The 20,817-nt window shown below is 44.0% G+C and overlaps 1 protein-coding gene across 1 annotated transcript in view; it reads right to left on the bottom strand.

The window, feature by feature from the left end:
* Positions 1 to 20,817, bottom strand: part of Sumf1 (sulfatase modifying factor 1) — a 79,512-nt gene that overhangs the window by 53,035 nt on the left and 5,660 nt on the right. The window contains exons 2-3 of the mRNA XM_032905995.1: positions 13,128 to 13,301; positions 10,583 to 10,657 (exon numbers count right to left, since the gene is read on the bottom strand). Of these exons, the coding sequence (XP_032761886.1) occupies positions 10,583 to 10,657; positions 13,128 to 13,301 (249 nt within the window). The remainder of the gene's footprint in view (positions 1 to 10,582; positions 10,658 to 13,127; positions 13,302 to 20,817) is intronic.

Raw genomic sequence — 20,817 nt, 5'->3', positions numbered from 1 at the left:
TAACATTGGTCTTTACTGGGTGTTTTGTTACTGAGTACAAGCTGCAATGTTGAACAGGCTGGCATAAAAACATAGAAACCACATTCCCCTAAAACGAGAAAGTCTGCTGGCTGTAGTTGACCACCTACACGTTTGCTGCTCAACCAAGATAACCTGAAGTTATAGCACTGCTTTATATGTGAGGGAAAGGACTTTAAACATGACCCATTTCTACTCAACCATTTCCATAGCAACTGCCTTGGGTTTAAGTCGAAACAGCTGTGCCAGCCTGCCAGCGACCAATGGCAATGTAAACAGAGCCCAGGTGAGTCTCATGCCCCCTTGAGAGAGCAAAGGCATGGGCTCCACCTTTCTCATACGGCATTGCCAGAATTGTAGTAAGAACGTGAAAAAAATGGGAGAGGGAGAGACAGCAAAAGTACCCTTATTCTTGCCAAGGGTGGTAAGCGACATTTCTTATGCACACACAGCCCAGAATAAAATCCACAGGGAAGGCACAATACTGTGTAATTATGCATATTCAAGTCTAAAGATGTCAAGTTCACAATTTTACAACTGCTTTCTCAAAAACTAAATGCAATTAGAGGAGCAGATTAAAAAGACAGAGGTTTCTTGAAATGCAGTATAAACATGACAGCTATCCTTACAAAACAGAAAAGGAGAATATCTCAACTGGCACCAGGGAACAATGAGCAACTGAAGACCTATTCAAATTCACAAAGTATAAATAAAACTGAAGGCGAATCTAACAACTGGAAGAAGCGAATGGCACGGAGATCACAGTGACTTAAATGCCTCTGGCTTCAGCATTTGTACACATGCTGAACATCAGAACGAGGCTCTAACAATGGTGGAAACAAAGCCATCATCACAAGAGGAGGGCAGGTAGGTCAGACGCATGACTTCTGATTGGATCCTAGGTCAGGTACCTTGATGACTTCATAGACTGCATGCAAGAGAACAATACTTGCCCTTTCAAACAGGACACAAATATTTATGAAATACAGGGTGAAACTAAAACCTGTTTGCTGCAGTTCTTACTGAAATTCCCCACATTGGAGCATTATACAGACAACGGCACACATCACATTTCAGGTCTTCGCAGGAAGAACTGAAACCCTGACACGGTGGGGCATTATAGGCAATCTGCGAGAATGGCTAAGGAATACATGCATCCGACGGTAGCTGACACTCGGCTGATTAACTCATTTTCAGTTGAGATGTAGACAGACACAGGGAGCGGTACTGATTTGGGAGATTGCTTAAAAGAAATAAGAAAAAAAAGTACTTAAAAAAAAAAACTTTAACTTTGACAGAAAGTGCAAATTGGTGAGAAAATGTCCCATCTTTAAACAATGTGACAGTACTCAGCGAAAGTCTGTGTCACATGCACATCCAGCAAATAGACTAAGCCACTTATATTTGATATACTTGAAGGTTTGGTCCCTGGTTTGTGGAAATATTTAGAAAAAAATGAGGAGGTGTGGCCTGGTGGGAAGACCTTGGAGAAGGAAGCAGGCTTTGAGGTTTCAAAAGCCAAGTCCATTCACAGTACATATGGGCTTCTTAAAGCCAGGTATCCCTAGGCATGGATTTTTATTCTGTCATCTACCTTGTTTCTCTAAGTTGATGATATAAAGACTAACATTTGATTGGGTGTCTGAGGTCATTATACTCATTGTTTTCCTTGATCCAAGTGTGCCTTAAAAGACCTATGCCTTGAAAATAAATGCAAGTGCACTTTAAACAGGTACCACTTCTCTCTACCACCCCACCAACCCCCCCCCCACACACACACACTGACTTCACGCACCCTTATCCTATCAGGTCCCTTAACCAGGTTGGAGGAGAACAACCGTGCCCTGCTATCCTATTACGTGAGTTCTCCCCTTCCAGGGTTATCACAGTTTGCTTCCTGAGCTCATGCCACACACTGACTCCTGAGGCAAGCAAACAACTGCTCTTTTCAGTACAGCACAGGTGAAAGAAGCACTTTATCCTCTCCAATCATCTAGCCCTCAATTGCTCTTTCCAAATAACTCTGGAGCTCTGAACCCACCTCAGCCCTGATCACCAAACCAGCAACTCAAACCAAAGGAGAGCTGACTTTGCGACCTGAGAGATAAACAGGTCATACCAGGTCTGAGCCTGCCCTTCCAAGAACTAACTGCTCTAACACAACACCTGAATGATAAGCTTTCATTCTGCCAGATACATATTAACTATGTATTAAGTGGCAGTCACTGTACTGGGACACAGTAGTAAACAACACAATGCAAAGTCAGGCATGATGGTGCACACCTTTAATCCCAGCACTTGGAAGGCAGAGCCAGGTGCATCCGAGTTTGTAGCCTGGTCTACAGAGTGAGTGCCAGGACAGCTCGGGCGACACAGAAAAATCCTGTCTCAAACGAGACAAAACAAACAACAAATAACCAATAACACTCCAACGCATTCGCCCCGCCCTCTGAAATGAACCCTAGTAAGGCAAACATTCGTGAAATACCACAGGAGCCCTTACGACAGCAAGCAAGACGAGCGGCACAGAAGGCACCAGAAGCCACAGAACACCTGATACACAGGAAGCACATCACCCTGGAATGAGGGAGAAGGATGGTGTTCATGAAGCTCCCAGAGGAAGCTCTGCTGATATCAGACCTCAGAGACGACGGTGGGCAGTCAGAGCAGGTGGCCACTGCAGCCCCTCTGCCAAGTGCTCTACCTGAACTGCTCCTAAGGCCAGCTTCTCCTCACCAGCAAGGGTCCGCTGAAATAGTCTTTCCCACCCAGACTTTCCAGAATCAAAAACTGTGGAAAATTCCTCAAAACAACTGACAAGCATTTCTGGTAAGCACAGAGAAACAATTTGAGAAAATCAAGTAAAACTGGAAGGAACTGTAGGCCTGAGAGTGCGAGGAGCCCACAGTGGAGTGTGAAAGCCCTGGGACTCGTCCCACAGATGCCTGACACTGACCCACCATGGTTCCCTTCCAGCCCAGGATCTCCAGCCAGAAACTACCTCACCAACGCAGAGTGACACAAGGAAGAAAGGGCGAGAAGGATCAGAGTGAGCAAAGTTATGAAGCTCCTCTAGATATACCTCCTTCTAAAACTTGAAAAATGTTGATAACGAACAACAGAAATGATTCGTGTTCAAGTCCAACACAGTTACTATGAGGAGAAACAGATGAAGAAACAGGACATAGATCAATGCTAGATGTATGCATGCTTTCCCCAGTGTTACAACAAAATACAGGATGCTGGGTAACATTTAAAGAAAACTAGTTTGGATTTGGGAGAGCAGTTCAGTGTCTACCATATAGAAAGGGCATGCCCTATCATCACAAATAAAAAAAAAAAAAAAGGATGCTTACACAGCTAATCATTCATTCATGAATGGCCAGAGGTCAGGTGTCTTCCCCATTCTAACTGCTCTGGGGCTTACCAACAGCTAGACAGGCTGGCCAGCAAGCACCAAGAATCCTTCTGCCCGGTTCCCCAGCTTTTTCACATGGGGTCTGGGGATGAAATTCATGACTTCACGTTCTCAGACAAGCAAGTGAGCCATCTCTCCAGCCCAGGCCTACCCCATAACAAGGCTTATAAGATCAGCAATGCCTTTGGTAGACTGTGTCTCCAGTGACCTAACTCCTTCCTAATATTAAAAGTTAAAGTGTATCTTAATAGTCTACTTAAAGTCTACCACTTCTCCACATTACCATGTTGAAACTAACCTTCTAGTACAACCACATCTAAACATGGGATAATACAGAATAATAGTGTGCTCCACACATATACACATGCACACACACCACAACACACTGTTGCAAAATGAGGTAAACAGTCATAAAATTATAGGCAAAAGTCTAAATCGTAATTCATAAACACACATATGTGCCAAAGTCAATAAAGAAGTAGAAATTAAAGAAAAAAATCATTTTACCAGTATTACTTCTGAAACCCAAAAGACAAAATGAATGCAACTTTTAACTTAAGGGAAAAGAAAGACAGAGGTAATTCAAGGAATAAGTAATGCACAGTCAGGACGGAGACCTCTGCAGTACAGTGGGCTCAGTGCTTGTTTATCCTGTATAAGACTCTAGGTTTGATCTCTACCCACAAAAGCTTACAAATTAGTCTCCAAGAGGGCAGCAAAGGCATAAAAAAAAACACAGCAAAAAAAACCAAAAAATTTTTGATGGATGTTTTGTGGGTGAGTTGGTGTCCTTATCCCTTCCTTGGGAGCCCTGCCTGGCTATGGAAGGTGGCCACTCAAGGCTCCATGTCCCCCAGGGCTAGAAACCTCAATTAAAGGCACCCTCATAGACTCTCTGGAGTTACCTCATCCCAAGTGTCTGGCACTTCCTATAGATGCCGCTATTCCAGGCCAATTTCTATTCAAAGTCCCCAACCCTCCAACCCATTCCTGCTCTCCCTATATCTCATTCCCACACAGGCCAGTTCCCCTCCCCTTCCCCTCTCCCATCCAGTTCCTTTCCTCCATCCAACTCCAATGACAATTTTATTTCCCCTTCTCATTGAGACTCAAGCATGCTCCCTTGGGCCCTCCTTGCTATTTAGCTTCTCTGGGTCTGTGGATTGTATTCTGGGTATTCTGTAATTTATGGCTAATATCCCCTTACTGGTGAGTACATACCATGCATTCATGTCTTTTTGGGTCTAGATTACCTCACTCAGGATGATATTTTCTAGTTCCATCCATTTGCCTGCAAACTTCATGATGTCTTTTTTTTTTTTTTAACAGCTGAATAGTATTCCGTTGTATAAACGAATCACATTTTCTTCTCAACCCCTTCAGCTGAGGGACATCTGGGTTATTTTCAGTACCTGGCTATTATGAACAAAGCTGCTATGAATATAGTAGCACCAGTGTCCGTGGGATATTGTGGAGCATCTTTTGGGTATATACCTATGAGTAGTAGAGTTGGGTCTTGAGGTAGAACTATTCCCAATTTTCTGAGAAACCACAAAATTGATTTTCAGAGTGGTTGTACAAATTTGCCCTAAAGCCTTTGAACTAAAATTTGTCCTGCCTTCAAGAAGTGCAGAGACAAAGATGTTGTAGAGACTGAGGGAATGGCCCAACTTGAAATCCATCCCATGGGCAAGCACCAATCCCTGACACTACTAGTGATACTATGTTATGCTTGCAGACAGGAGCCTAGCATAAGTGTCCCCTGAGAAGTTCCACCCAGCAGCTGACTGAAACAGATGCAGAGACCCAAGCCCAACATCAGACAGAACTCAGAAAGTCTTGTGGAGAAGTTGGGGAAAGGATAGAGGGACCTAGACTGAATAGGAACTCCACAAGAAGATCAACAGAGTCAACTAATCTGAACCATTGGGGGTTCCCAAAGACTGAACCACCATCCAAACAACATACAAAGGCTGCACCTAGGCTCTCCCCATTTACACAGCAGCCATGCAGCTTGGTCTCCATGTGAGTCCCCCAATAACTTGAGCAGGGGCCGCCCTGATTCTGTGGCCTGCCTGTGGGTCCTGTTCCCCTAACTAGGCTGTCTTGCCTGACCTCAGTGGGAGAGGCTATATCTAGTCCTGCAGTGACTTGAGGTAACAGTGTGGGTTGGTACCACAGAGAAAACCTCATCCTTTTCAGAGATGCAGGGGAGGAAGGGATGGGGGAGGGGGAAGAGTTGTATGAGGAGGGACTGAAAAGAGAGAGGGTCAGCGATCAGGATATAAAGTAAATAAATGAATAAATTGATGGAAAAAGTGAACCTGTATCTGAGAATACTGCCCCACCCCCCATGACCAAGACATATTTAAAGTGCAAACACCACACTTGAGTGCTCAGGCAAAAACAATAGGCAGCTTCAAGGAAAATAAAAGGTTATGACTTCAACAGGACCACTTTATTCCAAAAGAAAAACAAGTAAAGTATATGAGACGCTCAAGAAAAACAAATGAGAACCAAATATTTCCTCTCCAGCAAAACTGACCTGAGAGTTAAAAAGTGTGTTCTGCTAGAGACAAGCAGGAATGAAGCAGTCACGTGTTTATGGCCACTTCCTGGAGCACCTAGCAGAGTCTAAGCGTCATCTATAGGAAGACACCAAACACAAACTTTACTTTTAGGAGTTAAAAAACAGAACTCACTCTATGCAGTGGACCCTGGGCTTCGATGATAATAATAAAAAAAGTATTTTAGAGCTAGGGGAGAAGAAACCACAAGTGAGGGTGTGAGTTTTCTTTAAACTGTTCTCTCTCAGGAATCATCAGAACTGATGTTGGCACTGACGTGTGTGATCTTGGGTGATGTTCTGAGTAGCTGCAGGCTGTTCACCTCTGCCTGTCCTAGGAAATGGGATTCTTGGGGCAAAAATAAAGGGGGGGGAGGGGGCATGGGATACAGAATGGGCTAAGTTAAAAGTCCAGAAATGGAAGCATCAACCTGAAACTGTGGCAGATCTTCTCTAAGCTCTGCCCACAGAAGAGGCCCTGTGGAGAGACCCAGAAACACTCCTGCACTAAGAAGAGCTGTGATTTGAACAGAGAGCATTCTTCCTGCCTCATGTGTTTGAACCTGTGGTCCCCAGCGGCTTGGGAGGCTACTGAACCTTCAGAAGGTGAGGCTTGCTGGAAGAAGTGCAAACAGCGCCCTGGTCACAGGGCGGACTTTGAGGTTTTTAGCCTGGTCCCACTTATTTTCCTGAGTGCAGATGCAGTGCGATAAGCCAGTGTCCTGCTCCTGTCGCCATGCCATAATGGACTCTTCCCTCTAAAACTTTAGACCAAAATAAAGCCCCCCCCACCCCCTGCTTTTTGTTTAGACACTCTATCACAGCCACAAAAAAGAAACTAATGCAGAAGCCACAGCTTCTTACAGCAAAAGGGAACACTTGTCTGCAGTCAGAGCCGATGTTACCACCAGAAAGAGCGAAGAAGCCACAAAGGACGCCTAGGCTCAGTTTAAAAGGACCCAGAACAAGGGTGAGGAAGGACTTACAAATAAGAACCAAGTTCCTTTATGGACCCATGAAAACAACTTAAAATTGTCCTGTGGAGTGGTTACACAACTCTAAAAATCTACCAAACCAACACCGAATCGTATATGTGAAAAGTATATGAATTGTACAATACATAAACTACATCTCAATGCAACTGTTGAAAGCAGGAGAGGGGAACATAACAGGACCTATAGGAACTTGAAAAGGCATCATCCTGTGCTCAAAAATAGCAATGTGTGTGGCTTTCAGTAAAGATCATGACTCCAAGAGAATGAAATCCATAACATGTTTAAATCCATGAACTCAATACAGGTTACATATATCAATGGTTCCATCAAAGTTATATAGAATTAAATGCATATATGCACAAATGAATACACATAAAACTGTGAAATCCAATAAAGTGATAGAGATTGTATCACTTGCTATTTCTAGCTGTGAACTGAGCAAATTACACAAGACAATATTACCACAGGGCACTCAGTGAGGACACACTCTTCTTACAACTCCCTAGAAAATATCACTGTCCTTAAAGGAGACTTTGTTTTGGGTTGTATTCTGTTTGTTTATTTGTTTGTTTAAGGTGGGGTTTTATGCAACTAAGGATAGTCTTGAATTTACTATGTAGCCAAAATTACCACTGATCTAATACTCCTTCCTCAACTTCCTAATTGCAGAGATCACAAGTAAGTGCTAATACATCCAAATAAAAAATAAAATTTCTAAGTAAAAGAAATGTACTTTCTTTTCCTTTATATTCCTTCACCAGGGCATCAGGAGGTAGAAAATTACAACCTGACTATGGTAGGCTTGAACACCACGTGTGGTTTCTTATAAAAAGAAAGGTAAAGACACTGAAAAATTAATTTGCATAGGTAGGCATGAAAAAACACATCCTAAAAGAAAAAGAAAAAAGTAAAAAATATATATATATATAAAATAGATTGTTTTGTAATGAAATGTAAGAAAGAACCCACTTGGGTGGGATGAGTGTGGTTCACACTGAGGGCTACAGGGGCAGGCAGCAAACTGAGTTCCTGATCTAGGTTATGGGGACAAGTGTGTTCCACCTTAGGATAATGTCCTAAGTTACACATTTAAATTAGGTGACTTTCTGTACTTGTGTTTTATTAAATATCCCCCCCAAAAAAACAGATAATTCATACCACTAGTGTAAACCAGTATAAACTGAACATAACACTAAAAATAACCACATAAAAATAAACACAATTACTACATTCATTTTTATCAGCTACTACAGCTTCAGCAAGGTTCCTACACCTCTTTTTTATGTTCAAAGCAAACTACTGTGAAATGTTAGGGACATGGCTGAACTCAAATGAGCCTGAAGATCCATGAAAGGGGAGGGTTCTATGACTCCTGGTGATCAACCACTGTCTCATCCACTTCTTAAAGGTGACCTAACTTCATCTCATGGGTGTGGTCACATCCAGCCTTATAGAAATGTGGAGTTGCAAAAGTTCTAGTTAGTAGACGTAAGTCAGGCCAGCAGGGAAATGCTATAAAGCTCTCCCAGATCAACAGACTTCTTTACTTCCTCAACCTTCTCAACACAACGTTAAAAGGTTTGCTTTTCCATTATAAGCATTTAAGCATGAGACCAACCCTGCGGCCAGGTGAGAGGCGTTTTCTTCATCCTAGCTACAGCATACACACACACACACACACACACACACACACACACACACACACACACACCTTCGCTATGACTCAGGACATCTCTGGAGCCTAGCTATGTTCCACGTCTGCCTTCATGCCTGATATGTTAGTGGTTCCTCAGAAACGTGGCACCTTCCATCTGAAAGCCAGAAACAGGCGCAGCTGGGCTCCCTCACCTGAACCCCATATCTTAAAACAGGAGCCACCCCCCTCGATGCTCGCTGGGTCATCACCACTAAGAAACAGTGGAGGTGGGGGTATCAGATTATATAAGAGACAATATTAACTGGCAGTGAAAAAACTAGAATCCAAAAGGAATTCAGTCATATCTTTTAAAGACTTACTAAAACAAGCAGGGAAATCGGCCTGACTCACCAGAATACCATCTGAGACCAACTCTTAAGTACTCCGGCTCCCCCTACTCCAAGTTGGGCTACAATAGTTGGAAGACAAAGAGAAAGCAGGAGCCAAAGGGGGTTCATTTCCTGATGCTGCTACTCCCTGGAAAGGCCATAGTGAAACCTACACTTTAGGATGAAGCTCAGGCAGGACTCTTTGTTATTTTATTATTTTATGTGTGGGAGTGTTTGCCTGTCTGTATCTCTGTGCATCACAAGCATGCAGTGCCTGTGGGGACCAGCAGAGGGGATGGGAACCCCCAGAGCTGAAGTTATAGATGGTATATGACTAGAACTCAAGAACTCGGCACCAGCAACCAGTGTTCTTAACCACTGATCTATCTCTCTAGTCCCCAGGCATGACGTCTTTAAAGGTAATGTGTATAAAAGATTAAGGTGAGAATTCTTTACCTTCACCCTCCCTGTCTCCTTTGAGCTGGCAGGCCCCCAGGCCCACTCTCACTCTCTCAGTCTCTCACTCTCCTGCTCTTCAGTCTCTGCCCACTATGCTGTAAGAACTCTCAATGTCACAGCTAACTTCACTTTCTCTTGTTTTTACATATCCATGAGACATATATACAAGCAAATATCATTTACAGACCCACTAAACTGCCTGACCCACGAATCCCAAGTTCTTTTTTTTTCTTTTTTTTTTTATTTATTTTTTTATTATTATTAACTTGAGTATTTCTTATATACATTTCGAGTGTTATTCCCTTTCCCGGTTTCCGGGCAAACATCCCCTCCCCTCCCCTTCCTTATGGGTGTTCCCCTCCCAACCCTCCCCCATTGCTGCTCTCTCCCCCAACAGTCTAGTTCACTGGGGTTCAGTCTTAGCAGGACCCAGGGCTTCCCCTTCCACTGGTGCTCTTACTAGGATATTCATTGCTACCTATGAGGTCAGAGTCCAGGGTCAGTCCATGTATAGTCTTTGGGTAGTGGCTTAGTCCCTGGAAGCTCTGGTTGGTTGGCATTGCTGTACAGAATCCCAAGTTCTTTCTGACACACAGTCTTACAGAGCCTAGCCAATGGTCTCCATGTCTGAGAGAAACAGACTTAGTTCACACCCTTGTGCTCTCTCTGTACAAGATGGCACACCCTTCTTCTAAGGACCAGTTATGAACACTCACAGCAAAAGTACTCCTTCCATGGACCTGAGTTTGCACAGAGAGATTCCTGAATACTTTTGAAACTAGCTCTGCACCAGCCCCTGTCATGACCAAGACTTTGAAAGCAGAAGTCTGTAGCACTCCATTATCCTCCATTCTAAAAATGGCTTCAAGTAAAACACAAAGTACAGGGCTGAGTTCTATTCTGAAGAACAGTGCCACTCAAGGGCACAAGCACAAACTCGACATCTTCCTGGGCCTGCACGGTGTCAGCCAGAGAAGGTACCCTGGCCCACCACCTGTGATCTTCAGTGGGAGAATGGCTAGGCACCAGCAGGGAGAGGGAGGTAGTGCTTCTGCGTCTGAGAGCCGCAGAGAAATGAGAGCCCGTGCAAACATGACTTACTGCCTGGTGAATTTGCGCCTTGACCGGCTCACTCAGCATGCCTTCAAAGACAAAAGAGTCTCCAAACTTCTCAGCCTACAGGAGAGTAAGAGAGAGAAAGTCAGAAAAGGTCAGAGCCACGGGCTTCCAGGGTGCCATTTTCCTCACAATGCTACTATGGTGATTCTTCCTATCCAAGTGAACGCAGGTTTTCCCTATGCGTTCCCAAAATGACTTTAAAGTATCTAAGTTCCTCTTAAAGCAGGTTCGAGACTCTCATGAGACGGTGTCCTGTGAGACCTGATTAGATGTTAAGACTGCCGGCTACAGGAGATCAGAGTCTAAGAAGATGAACACCCTGTGGAAGGAATCCTATTTCTCCCAAAGTTATAAATAACTGAGAAATGACATTATTTAGTATATGTGATATTATACATGCAAGCTGTTTGTCCCTGCCCTGCTCCTGAAATCTACCTAAAAGAAATAAAGGGTACTGCTTGCTGATTCTCTAATACGCTTTGTGTGTTTACAGTTGACAAGGGACCAATCTAAGCATCAGGTGGAAATCTCTATTTTAATCATTTTTGGACAGAGATATTGCAAATATTCATTGATATCTGATCTGAAAGTTGTATCCATTGTCCTTTAGTTCCTGTGACTCTACTCTTCTAGTTTTCCTTCTACATAATCCACTGTTCTTCCGAATCCATGAAACATAAGGGCTGCCTTCCCGGGCGCCCCAGAACTCTGCATGGGCCTGTGTGGACTTCTTACACTAGGCCAGCCGCTCCCCATGTTGTCCAGTTGAGCTCACACAGCAGCTTGATAAGACTCAGATTGCTGCTCACCAACCCCAGAGATTCTAATTATGGAGCTGGAAGGAGGCCAGAACAAACTGCCTCTGTTAAATGTAGTAGTTCTAACAAAACGAGCTCATGAGAAATGCATGGAGCTCCTCCGCCCTTCACTCCAACCAAGACCAGTACTTGAATTGTCCCCAGTGTCCCCTTCTAAACCTATCCTCACCAGGTAAAGTTAAGAGTCTTGATCCCTGTGCATCAGGCCTCACAAGAGCCTCCAGACTGTTTTCACTGACGACAGATGAGTTTTCTTCACCCCGATAGTATTCCTGTGCTCCTAGTGATACCATGATGCCTAGCAACCCAAGCCACTTAGTCACTCAAGGAACACATACAACACCTACCACATGCCTGGTGTAGGGATAAAGCAGAGACTACTGTTGTGTTTCATGGGTATGGTGTGTCCTTTTTTATGGATATAGTGTTTCCCACCCTCACTCACTCTCAGATACCTTCCATTCCCACCTGCTAGCTAATCTCCCAGAAGAGATCTGCTCTGTAAAGCCTTCCCTCCTTAGGGTTCCGAGGGCTGGGGACATGGCTCAGTGGTTAAAGCACAAACTATTCTGATGTTTACTGACCAAGTAAAAGCCGAGTGTGGCTACACACATCTGTGATCCAGTGCTAGAGGCTTAGGAGGCAGAGCTAGGTGGATTCCGGCTCACTGGTCTGTCAGTCTAGCCACAAGTGCATTCTTCAGGTTCAAACAAAGAGCCTTTCACAAAATAAAGTGGGATACCAGCAGTTCACAACCACCAGGACCTCTAAATCCAGGACATGCAATACCTCGCCCAGCCTCTATGGTCACTTATTTTCTTCCCTCCCTCCCTCCCTCCGTCCCCCCTCCCTCCCTCCCTCCCTCTCGCTCTTACTTAGATTATGAATTGAGCTAAGAATATGAAATAAAAAGAATAGAGACTTTGGCTTACTGCAAATATCCACGAACAAGATTTACAACCACTTGGTGTATTTTAGGAAATTCCAAAGAACTGAGGCGGTGCAGAACTGAACCCAAATGTTGGGTTGGCCTTTGGCATTCATTCCCAAATGAATTTTTTAAATACAAGGGGGGGGAAGGGGGTTAGCCATTTTTTTTAAGTTGGGTCTCCACAAACTGAATAAAAGGGTAACGGTTTTAAAGATAAAAAGGGACAGGATTTAGAAACCAAGTACATTTGAGATTCTCAGAGAAACAGTCATAAACTAGAAAATCAACCTCCTTGCACGGATTCAGTGACCCCTGGAAAAGGCGGCTGAGTGACCAGCACACTGGAAAAAAGTCACGACAATGAGGAGCTGCCCTAAGGCACTTGACCATTTATGAAATGTGTAATGCTTATGGGACACACAGTCTGAGGTGTGCCGAGAAGAATTACCCGCCATCTGTGTTCTCAGAAAGCTTAGTGAGCAGAAGCCCTCTCAGGTGGATTAAAACACTAACACAGTACTGAGTAGGGTTAGGAACTGGGCTGTGTCCACACTGCTTACAATCACTGACGGGTACTATGGTTAGGTCAGGTAGCATCAGTGTTGACTCCCAGCCTGTTACATCATGGAGCTGCTGGGAGAAATTACATGAAAGAAAGAAAGGAAGTGTTCATCACAGTGCTGGGCACAAAGTAAGTGTTCAGTGTTTGTTGCTGTTAAACCCTTCCTGGGTGTTCTGGAAAATAGCCAGTTCTCCCTCCCATCCCCGATCCCATTACCTCTGTTAAATAGCCAGTTGAGTTCACGAACTTCTCAAAATCAGCGTTGCTGACTTCATAGGCATCCATGTAAAAGGCATCGACAGTGACTCTCCTGGCAGGGGCTTCTCCATCCTGCTTGATCTGAGGATCATCAGTGCCCATTGTAAATACTCCAGCAGGGATGGGGACCATCTGCAGCGAAAGGGGAAACACAGGGCATCATGCATCAAAGCAGTGTATCTGTGGAGGCCAAGAAGCTCTCAGCACATAGCACACGTCCACTGCTTAAAACCCCACCAAAGAAATCTGTGCAAAACTACTAAGATCAAGGTCGGAGAGAGGATTCAACGGGAAAGCGCTTGCTGCACAAACTCGGGGACCTGGGTGTGGATCCTCCATAAAAGGGAGGTATGGTGGCTCACATCTGTCACCCCAGTAGTGGTGGGAATGCAGGGTCGGAGACAGGAGGATTTCAAGGGCTCAACAGCCAGCAAATCTGACTGAATCAATGATCTCAAGATTCAGTGAAAGATGCTCCTCAAAAAACAAAATAATAAAATAAAATAAAATGAAAAGGAATTGAGGCAGACAGCTAATGGCCTCCACATAACCTAACTGCACCCACACAAACAAACACCATCTTAAACACACACACACACACACACACTTGCAAAATCACTCCTCACATCAATGATAGTGAATCACAAGTCAGAGAAAAAAGAGAACATTCTTTGGGAAGTGATCTTTCTAGTTGACCCTCACAACAGATTTGGACATACAAAGGACACAGTTCTGGGAAAACTGCAAGAGTGGACTATGGCAGTAAGGGAAAACTGTACTTGTTCCTTTTTAAAGATTTGTATCTTTTTTTTTTTTATGTATGTGGGGGTGTCTATGTCATGGTTCCTGTGCATGTATGCTCACGTGTGGGACTTCTGTGAGGACCAAGGGTGCTGGGTCCTCTGGAGCTGGAGTTCCAGGCAGTGGTGAGCAAGGCAGCCCACCTGCTATTCCAGGCTCAGGAGGTGGAGAGAAGGGGCCATCCTCAGAGAATGCCTGCTACTAAGACTAGACATAGCAGAGACCCCGGCCTTGACTATGGTCCTCTGCACCAAGGAGCAAGGCAGAAGAGCAACTGAGGAGGATGCTCAACACCGACCTCTGGCCTACATACAATGTGAACATGCACTCACACTCATGCAAACCTGAATACATAGGCATGCACAACATACATATATTTGAAATTTTTAAAATTACAGAACACGCAAAACAGGACAGTACAAGGAATCAGAAAGGAGGCCAGCAACAGGGTCAACTAACCTGGACTTTGGGGGCTCCCAGAGACTGAATTATCAACTGAAGAGTGGCTGGACCTAGGCCCTCACACATATGTAGCACATGTGCAGCTTGGTCTTCATGCAGGTCCCCTAACCACTGCAACAGGGGCTGTCCCTGACTGCTGCCTGTCTGTGGATCCTATCCCCTAACTGGGATGTCTTGTCTGCCCTCTATGGGAGAAGATGTGCCAGGGTTGGTATCCAGAGGGGCCTCCCCCTTCTCAGAGGAAAAGGGGAGAGGGATTAGCGGAAGAAGGTGTGTGAGGAGAGGACTTGGAAGGGAGAGGGGCTTCAATAAGGAAATAAAGTGAATAACTAAAAAAATTAATGACAAAAAAGTAGGTCTGTAGTAGCCAGGGGCTATGAGGTACCAGGAATGGGAAATTGCTGCTTACTGGATACAGTGCATCTTCCAGAGACACTGAAATATTCTGGAATAAGATAGCAATAATGTTTTTTATTTCACTGAAAAATAAAATCACTGAGTTACACATTTCAAAAGAGTGGATTTTATGATACATGGATTATATTTTTATTAAAATAGGATTTCAACTATACTATCTGTTGGAACACTGTAGACACAAGGTAGAGCTTTAAAATCATGAGAGAAAGAAGGTCGATTTACAGGCCTGTCAGATTTTGTGAACCGTCAAGTCTCTGACCTAGAAACCAGAGTTCCAACCAAAGAAAGAGAAAATAAAGTCAGAGGTGATTAGCTGGGGTGGGGGAGTTGCAAGAACCACAGAAAAGTTAGAACAGACAGCAACAGAAGTTGGGAATTGAAGGACTACTTGCCCTATCTTCCATTTCTACAGAGTCGCTTTCCAGAGGTTACTTCAATCATGTGCATGGATTTTCCAGTCACGATGGTGCTGTTTTCTAAAATAGTGTTGCCTGCATGCATGTCTGTGCAGCACAGCACAAGCTTGGAGTGCCAAGGCCAGAAGAGGATGTCAGATCATCTGGAACTGGGTTGTTAGCGGCCCTGTGGCTGCTTGCAGCTGAACCTGGGTCCTCTGCCACAGCAGCAAGTGCTCTTAACCACGGGCCTTCTCAGCGATGTGATTTTCAGCTGATTTGTACCAAATATATTGTCCAATGTATCAGTCAGTCCTGCTCCAAGAACAGACCCTGACTCCGTCTACCCCCAAATCGAGCATCCATAGGTCTCCTAGCCTCACTGGCTCTCCTACGTCCATCTCTTCCTTGGATCTCCCTCTTCTTCAGTCTCAGGTGACCTTACTCGTGGTCTCCCTGGCTCCAGCTTCACCCATTCACCTCTCCCCATTCCTGACACCCATTTAATCCTCCCAGCCATTCACTTCTCAAGTATTTAGGGCCCAGAATACTGAAATTATCCATATTCTGTATCCGACACAGCACCACAGATGTGTCGTGGAGAAAAATAGAAAACAAACTAAAGCATCGATAGGGTTGTGGAAGCAAATAGCAGGTCATGCAGAAAGAGAAAACAAAGCAGACATGAGAAGGAAAAGAGGAAATTCTTAATAGGATGGCATGGGGCGGCCTCGCCAAGACAGAGTGATGGAAGGAAGGCAGGGTGCGCACAGAGGATGTGACGTTACCCAGTGTGTGAGAGAGGAGGTTAAGTAAAGGCGACCATGGGACCACAGATTGTAAGATTCCCTCGCCTTTGCTTGGGGGTGAATGGTGTTAGTGAAGTAATCATTTTTCTCACTCCACACCCATTTTTTTAAATTTTAGAACCATGTAAATCTAACATCTACTTCAAAAAAAAAATACAAAATAGCCAAGCATGATGGCCCATGCTTTTAATTCCAGCACTGGGGAGGCAGGGAGTGGGAAGCAGATCTCCATAAATTTAAGACCAGCAAGTTTCAGGATGGCCAGAGCTACACAGTGAGACCTTGTCTCAAAATAAATACCTGAATAAACTAACTAATCAACAAATCCAAGTGTGAACCTGATCAAATCTACTTTCCTATTTAAATTATACAGGAATGTCTGTCGTATTTTGTCATGCAGTATCAAAACATCAGAATCTATCAGCACCTCATATTTGAACTTGGCTGGTAAGTTCCCTAAGCCATTTTGTCTCTTTGGAAATTATGTCCTTGTTCAGGGATCATCCCTTCTGGGGCTGCTCCTGCCATGCATCCTTCCTTAGCTGTGTAGGGATTTCGCTTCCTCTGATGAATATCTCCTCTCCTCTCCCCCGCCCAATTCATATTCTCTCTCTCTCTCTCTCTCTCTCTCTCTCTCACACACACACACACACACACACACACACACACACACACACACACACATACAAAGTATCTTAATTACAGTTTCTTCTTAAGGCTTTATGTATTCACATGTTTGTGTATACAACTGTACATGTGAGCACACATATGTATATGTGCTCATGGCCAAACACAGACAGACAGACACACAGACAGACAGACAGACAGACAGACACACACACACACACACACACACACACACACACACACCCCTCTTCAGGATTACAATCCAGTTCCATTAAGATAGGATCTCTCTTTAGTCTGGTGCTCACCTTGCCTCAGGTATCTTCCTGTCGCTTTCCTCCTAGTACTGGAATTAAAACACATGTCACCACAGCCACCTTTATATGTGGGCAATGCCTTTGCTCATGTATGCAGGGCAAGCACTTTACCATCTGAACTATGTTCACAGCCTCTCTAGTTACATATTTTCTCCTTACCAATATCTTAGGTACCTTATAAAGCCAAAACAAACTTTTCGTTTTAAAACCTCCAGCATACCTGGCACAAGATCCACAGTCAAAGTGCAAATGATCTTCACTAACTGACTGTGTGAGATGATGAATATGAGGATTAAGTTACCATTAGAATTATTCATAAATAAAATGATCAGAAGTTCACTTCATTTGTAAGACATGAGCTACATGCCTGTGTCATAGTGAACCCTGCAATAGCCGTGGCTCAGGAGCAGAACTAGATGAACTCATTATCCTCGATACTCTAGAACACCTCAAACACAGATTCCACTGTCCTTAGGAAAAGAGTGGAATTTTTTTTAAACAGCTATGAAAAGAAGTAGAAAAACTTAAGATTTCAAACAGAAGCTTCAATAGTAGCTTTAAAATAGGAGCTAGAAAGGGGGCTCTGTGGTTAAGAGCACATGCTTTTAGAGGACCTGAGTTCAGTTCCCCGCACCCACATCAAGTGGGGCAACCCTTAACACCAACTTCAGGGGTTTAGTAGCCGCTCCCGGCCTCCTGTTGAATGGCACTATTTGGCTAGATTAAAACCTTCCACCTTGGAAGGAAGCTCCTTAAAATACAGGATGCTTACAGAGAGGTGAAAACACAGGATGCTGTAAGGGATGAAGCACTCTTCCTTCAGGGATGCTCACTAAGCACAGAGAGACATAGAAACATTGATGGAAGTCTCTGAAACTGACCGGATTCACGAGGGCCCTCTCTCCTTAGCATATTTAAGCAGTGAGAACTGCTCAGAGACACTGTCAGACCAGCTGGACTACCCTGGAAGAACCAGGTGCCAGCCAACAATCTCCAGCCTGTTGAAACTGCATGCCAGGTATGCAGGGTGCTCCAGGTTCCCCGTTTTATGTGAGCTGACTCCCATGCTGTGTTTTGGTGATGCGGTTAGCTTTGAGCCATTTCTGCTCCTGTAGTTGGATTTCGGTGGTATCTTTACTTTGGTTTGTCATCAATTCTCTGTCGGGCGTGAATAGATATTTATGCCTCCCTAGGAATAATGTCACACAAAACTGGTTTGGGCACTTGCACACATGTGTAAATACTCACACATATACATAATTTGAAATCATAAATATTAAAATAGTCTTAAAGGGATGGAGAGATGGCTCAGTGGTTAAGAGCACTGACTGCTCTTCCAAAGGTCCTGAGTTCAATTCCCAGCAACCACATGGTGGCTCACAACCATCTGTAATAGGATCTGATGCCCCTTCTGATGTGTCTGAAAACAGCTACAGTATACTCATAAAATAAAAGAATACTTTAAAAAATTAGTCTTAAAATGAGTCATAAGATCCCATCAAAGATGTTTTTAAAAGATGTATTTGTTGCTGATATCACAGCACTTGGAAAGGCATGAGTATCATGGATCTAAGCTAGCCTGGGCTACATTGTAAGTAGACCCCCGAAAAAATGTCATAAAAGAGTTAAAGAAAATGGGATAAAGAAAAAAAAATCAAGTCTACAGATGGCAAGGTCTTGCTGTGAGAATAAGGTTCATGTCCTTCAGCTCAAACCCACAGCCCAAAGGAAGCTGTGTACTCACTCACACTGAAGCCATCGGACTTCTCTATGGTTACTAATTACTGTTTAAACCCTTCTCCCTTTAGGTGAACACTAGCAATACTAACACCATCTCAGCTCTTGCTTGCCCTGTGGACTCCTGGACCAGTTTCTTTTCCCTCTTTGATTAACCAACAAAGACAGAGAACACTGAACAGGTCAAGTTTCCATTCTGGAGAATATAGATTAAAAAACAGCTCTAGGATGCTCTAAGTAGATCATAATTTTAAAATTATCCAATCAAGTTATCTGTGCTACTAATGTAAAATGTCCATTCTAGTGATATCCCATATATCTAGTTGTTTCACTCTCTGGACCCCATGATAAATTAAAACACCATTTTGTGTCTTCATGGGAAGAACAGTGTCCAATACTCCACTCTCCCCTGTGTCTAACGGGGAATTCAAACCCTCTGCTGCTTGTGCTGCCACCACTCACGACAGACTCATGGGGCTGGTGAGATGGCTCAGAGGGTTAGGCCACTAACTGTACAAGCCTAGCAAACTGAACACGATCCCCCAGAGCACATGTAAAGGTAGATAAAAAGATCTGACTCCTTAAAGTTGTCCTTTGACTTTCATGGAAGCGCATAAACACAAACCACAATCTCACACACACACACACACACACACACACACACACACACACACACACTTACCAAACACATACCTTTAAAAAATTGAAACATAAAGTAGCCAAGAATCATTCCGTTACCACAGAACCACTCTGTGAGCAACTGTTAGTTTTGCCTACCCAACAGAAGCATCCAAAGTCTCATTTGAAGAAAAAATCACTTCTCAAAAGCTCACTAGAGAGATAGAGGCACTGGAGCTGCAGGTCCCCTGTGCTCCAGACACCGGCAAGACCTGAAGGGACCAGATCAACGGTTCTCTGCACCCAAATCCAGTGGGAGGAGAGCTAAACCTTCAGAGAGGCAGACACGCCTAGGAAGCCAGAAGAGACTACACTCTGCCCACATTTATGACTCCAGAGGAAAACACCTAACACCATCTGGGACCCCGATGCACAGGGGCTCTCGGAAAAGGCAGCACAGGCCCTCCTGGTTGCCGCTCTCACGGAGAGCTCAAAAGCAACACCCCATGTGCAAACTTGAGCCGCGGGACCACAGGTAAGACCAACTTTTCTGCTCCAAGCGACCTGCCTGGTGAACTCAGGACACAGGCCCACAGGAACAGCTGAAGACCTGTAGACAGGAAAAACTACACGCCCGAAAGCAGAACACTCTGTTCCCATAACTGGCTGAAAGAAAACAGGAAAACAGGCCTACAGCACTCCTGACACACAGGCCTATAGGACAGTCTAGCCACTGGCAGGAATAGAAGAACAAAGTAACACCAGAGATAATCTGATGGCGAGAGACAAGCACAGGAACCCAAGCAACAGAAATCAAGACTACATGGCATCATCGGAGCCCAATTCTCCCACCAAAGCAAACACTGAATATCCAAACACACCAGAAAAGCAAGATCTAGATTTAAAATCATATTTGATCATGATGCTGGAGGACTTCAAGAAAGACATGAAGAACTCCCTTAGAGAAAGCAGGAAAACATAAATAAACAAGTAGAAGCCTATAGAGAGGAATCACAAAAATCCCTGAAAGAATTTCAGGAAAACACAATCAAACACTTGAAGGAATTAAAAATAGAAATAGAAGCAATCAAGAAAGAACACAGGAAAACAACCCTGGATATAGAAAACCAAAGGAAGAGATAAGGAGCCGTAGATACAAGCATCACCAACAGAATACAAGAGATAGAAGAGAGAATCTCAGGAGCAGAAGATTCCATAGAAATCATCGACACAACTGTCAAAAATAATGTAAAACAGAAAAAGCTACTGGTCCAAACCATATAGGAAATCCAGGACTGAATGAGAAGATCAAACCTAAGGATAACAGGTATAGAAGAGAGTGAAGACACCCAACTCAAAGGACCAGTAAATATATTCAACAAAATCATAGAAGGAAAGTTCCCTAACCTAAAGAAAGAGATGCCCATAAACATACAAGAAGCCTACAGAACTCCAAATAGATTGGACC

Source organism: Rattus rattus, chromosome 6 (assembly GCF_011064425.1).
Source record: "Rattus rattus isolate New Zealand chromosome 6, Rrattus_CSIRO_v1, whole genome shotgun sequence".
In the NCBI taxonomy this organism is placed as follows: domain Eukaryota; kingdom Metazoa; phylum Chordata; class Mammalia; order Rodentia; family Muridae; genus Rattus; species Rattus rattus.
The sequence above is the reverse complement of the archived record's forward strand: the minus strand, read 5'-3'. Positions and strand labels throughout refer to the sequence as shown.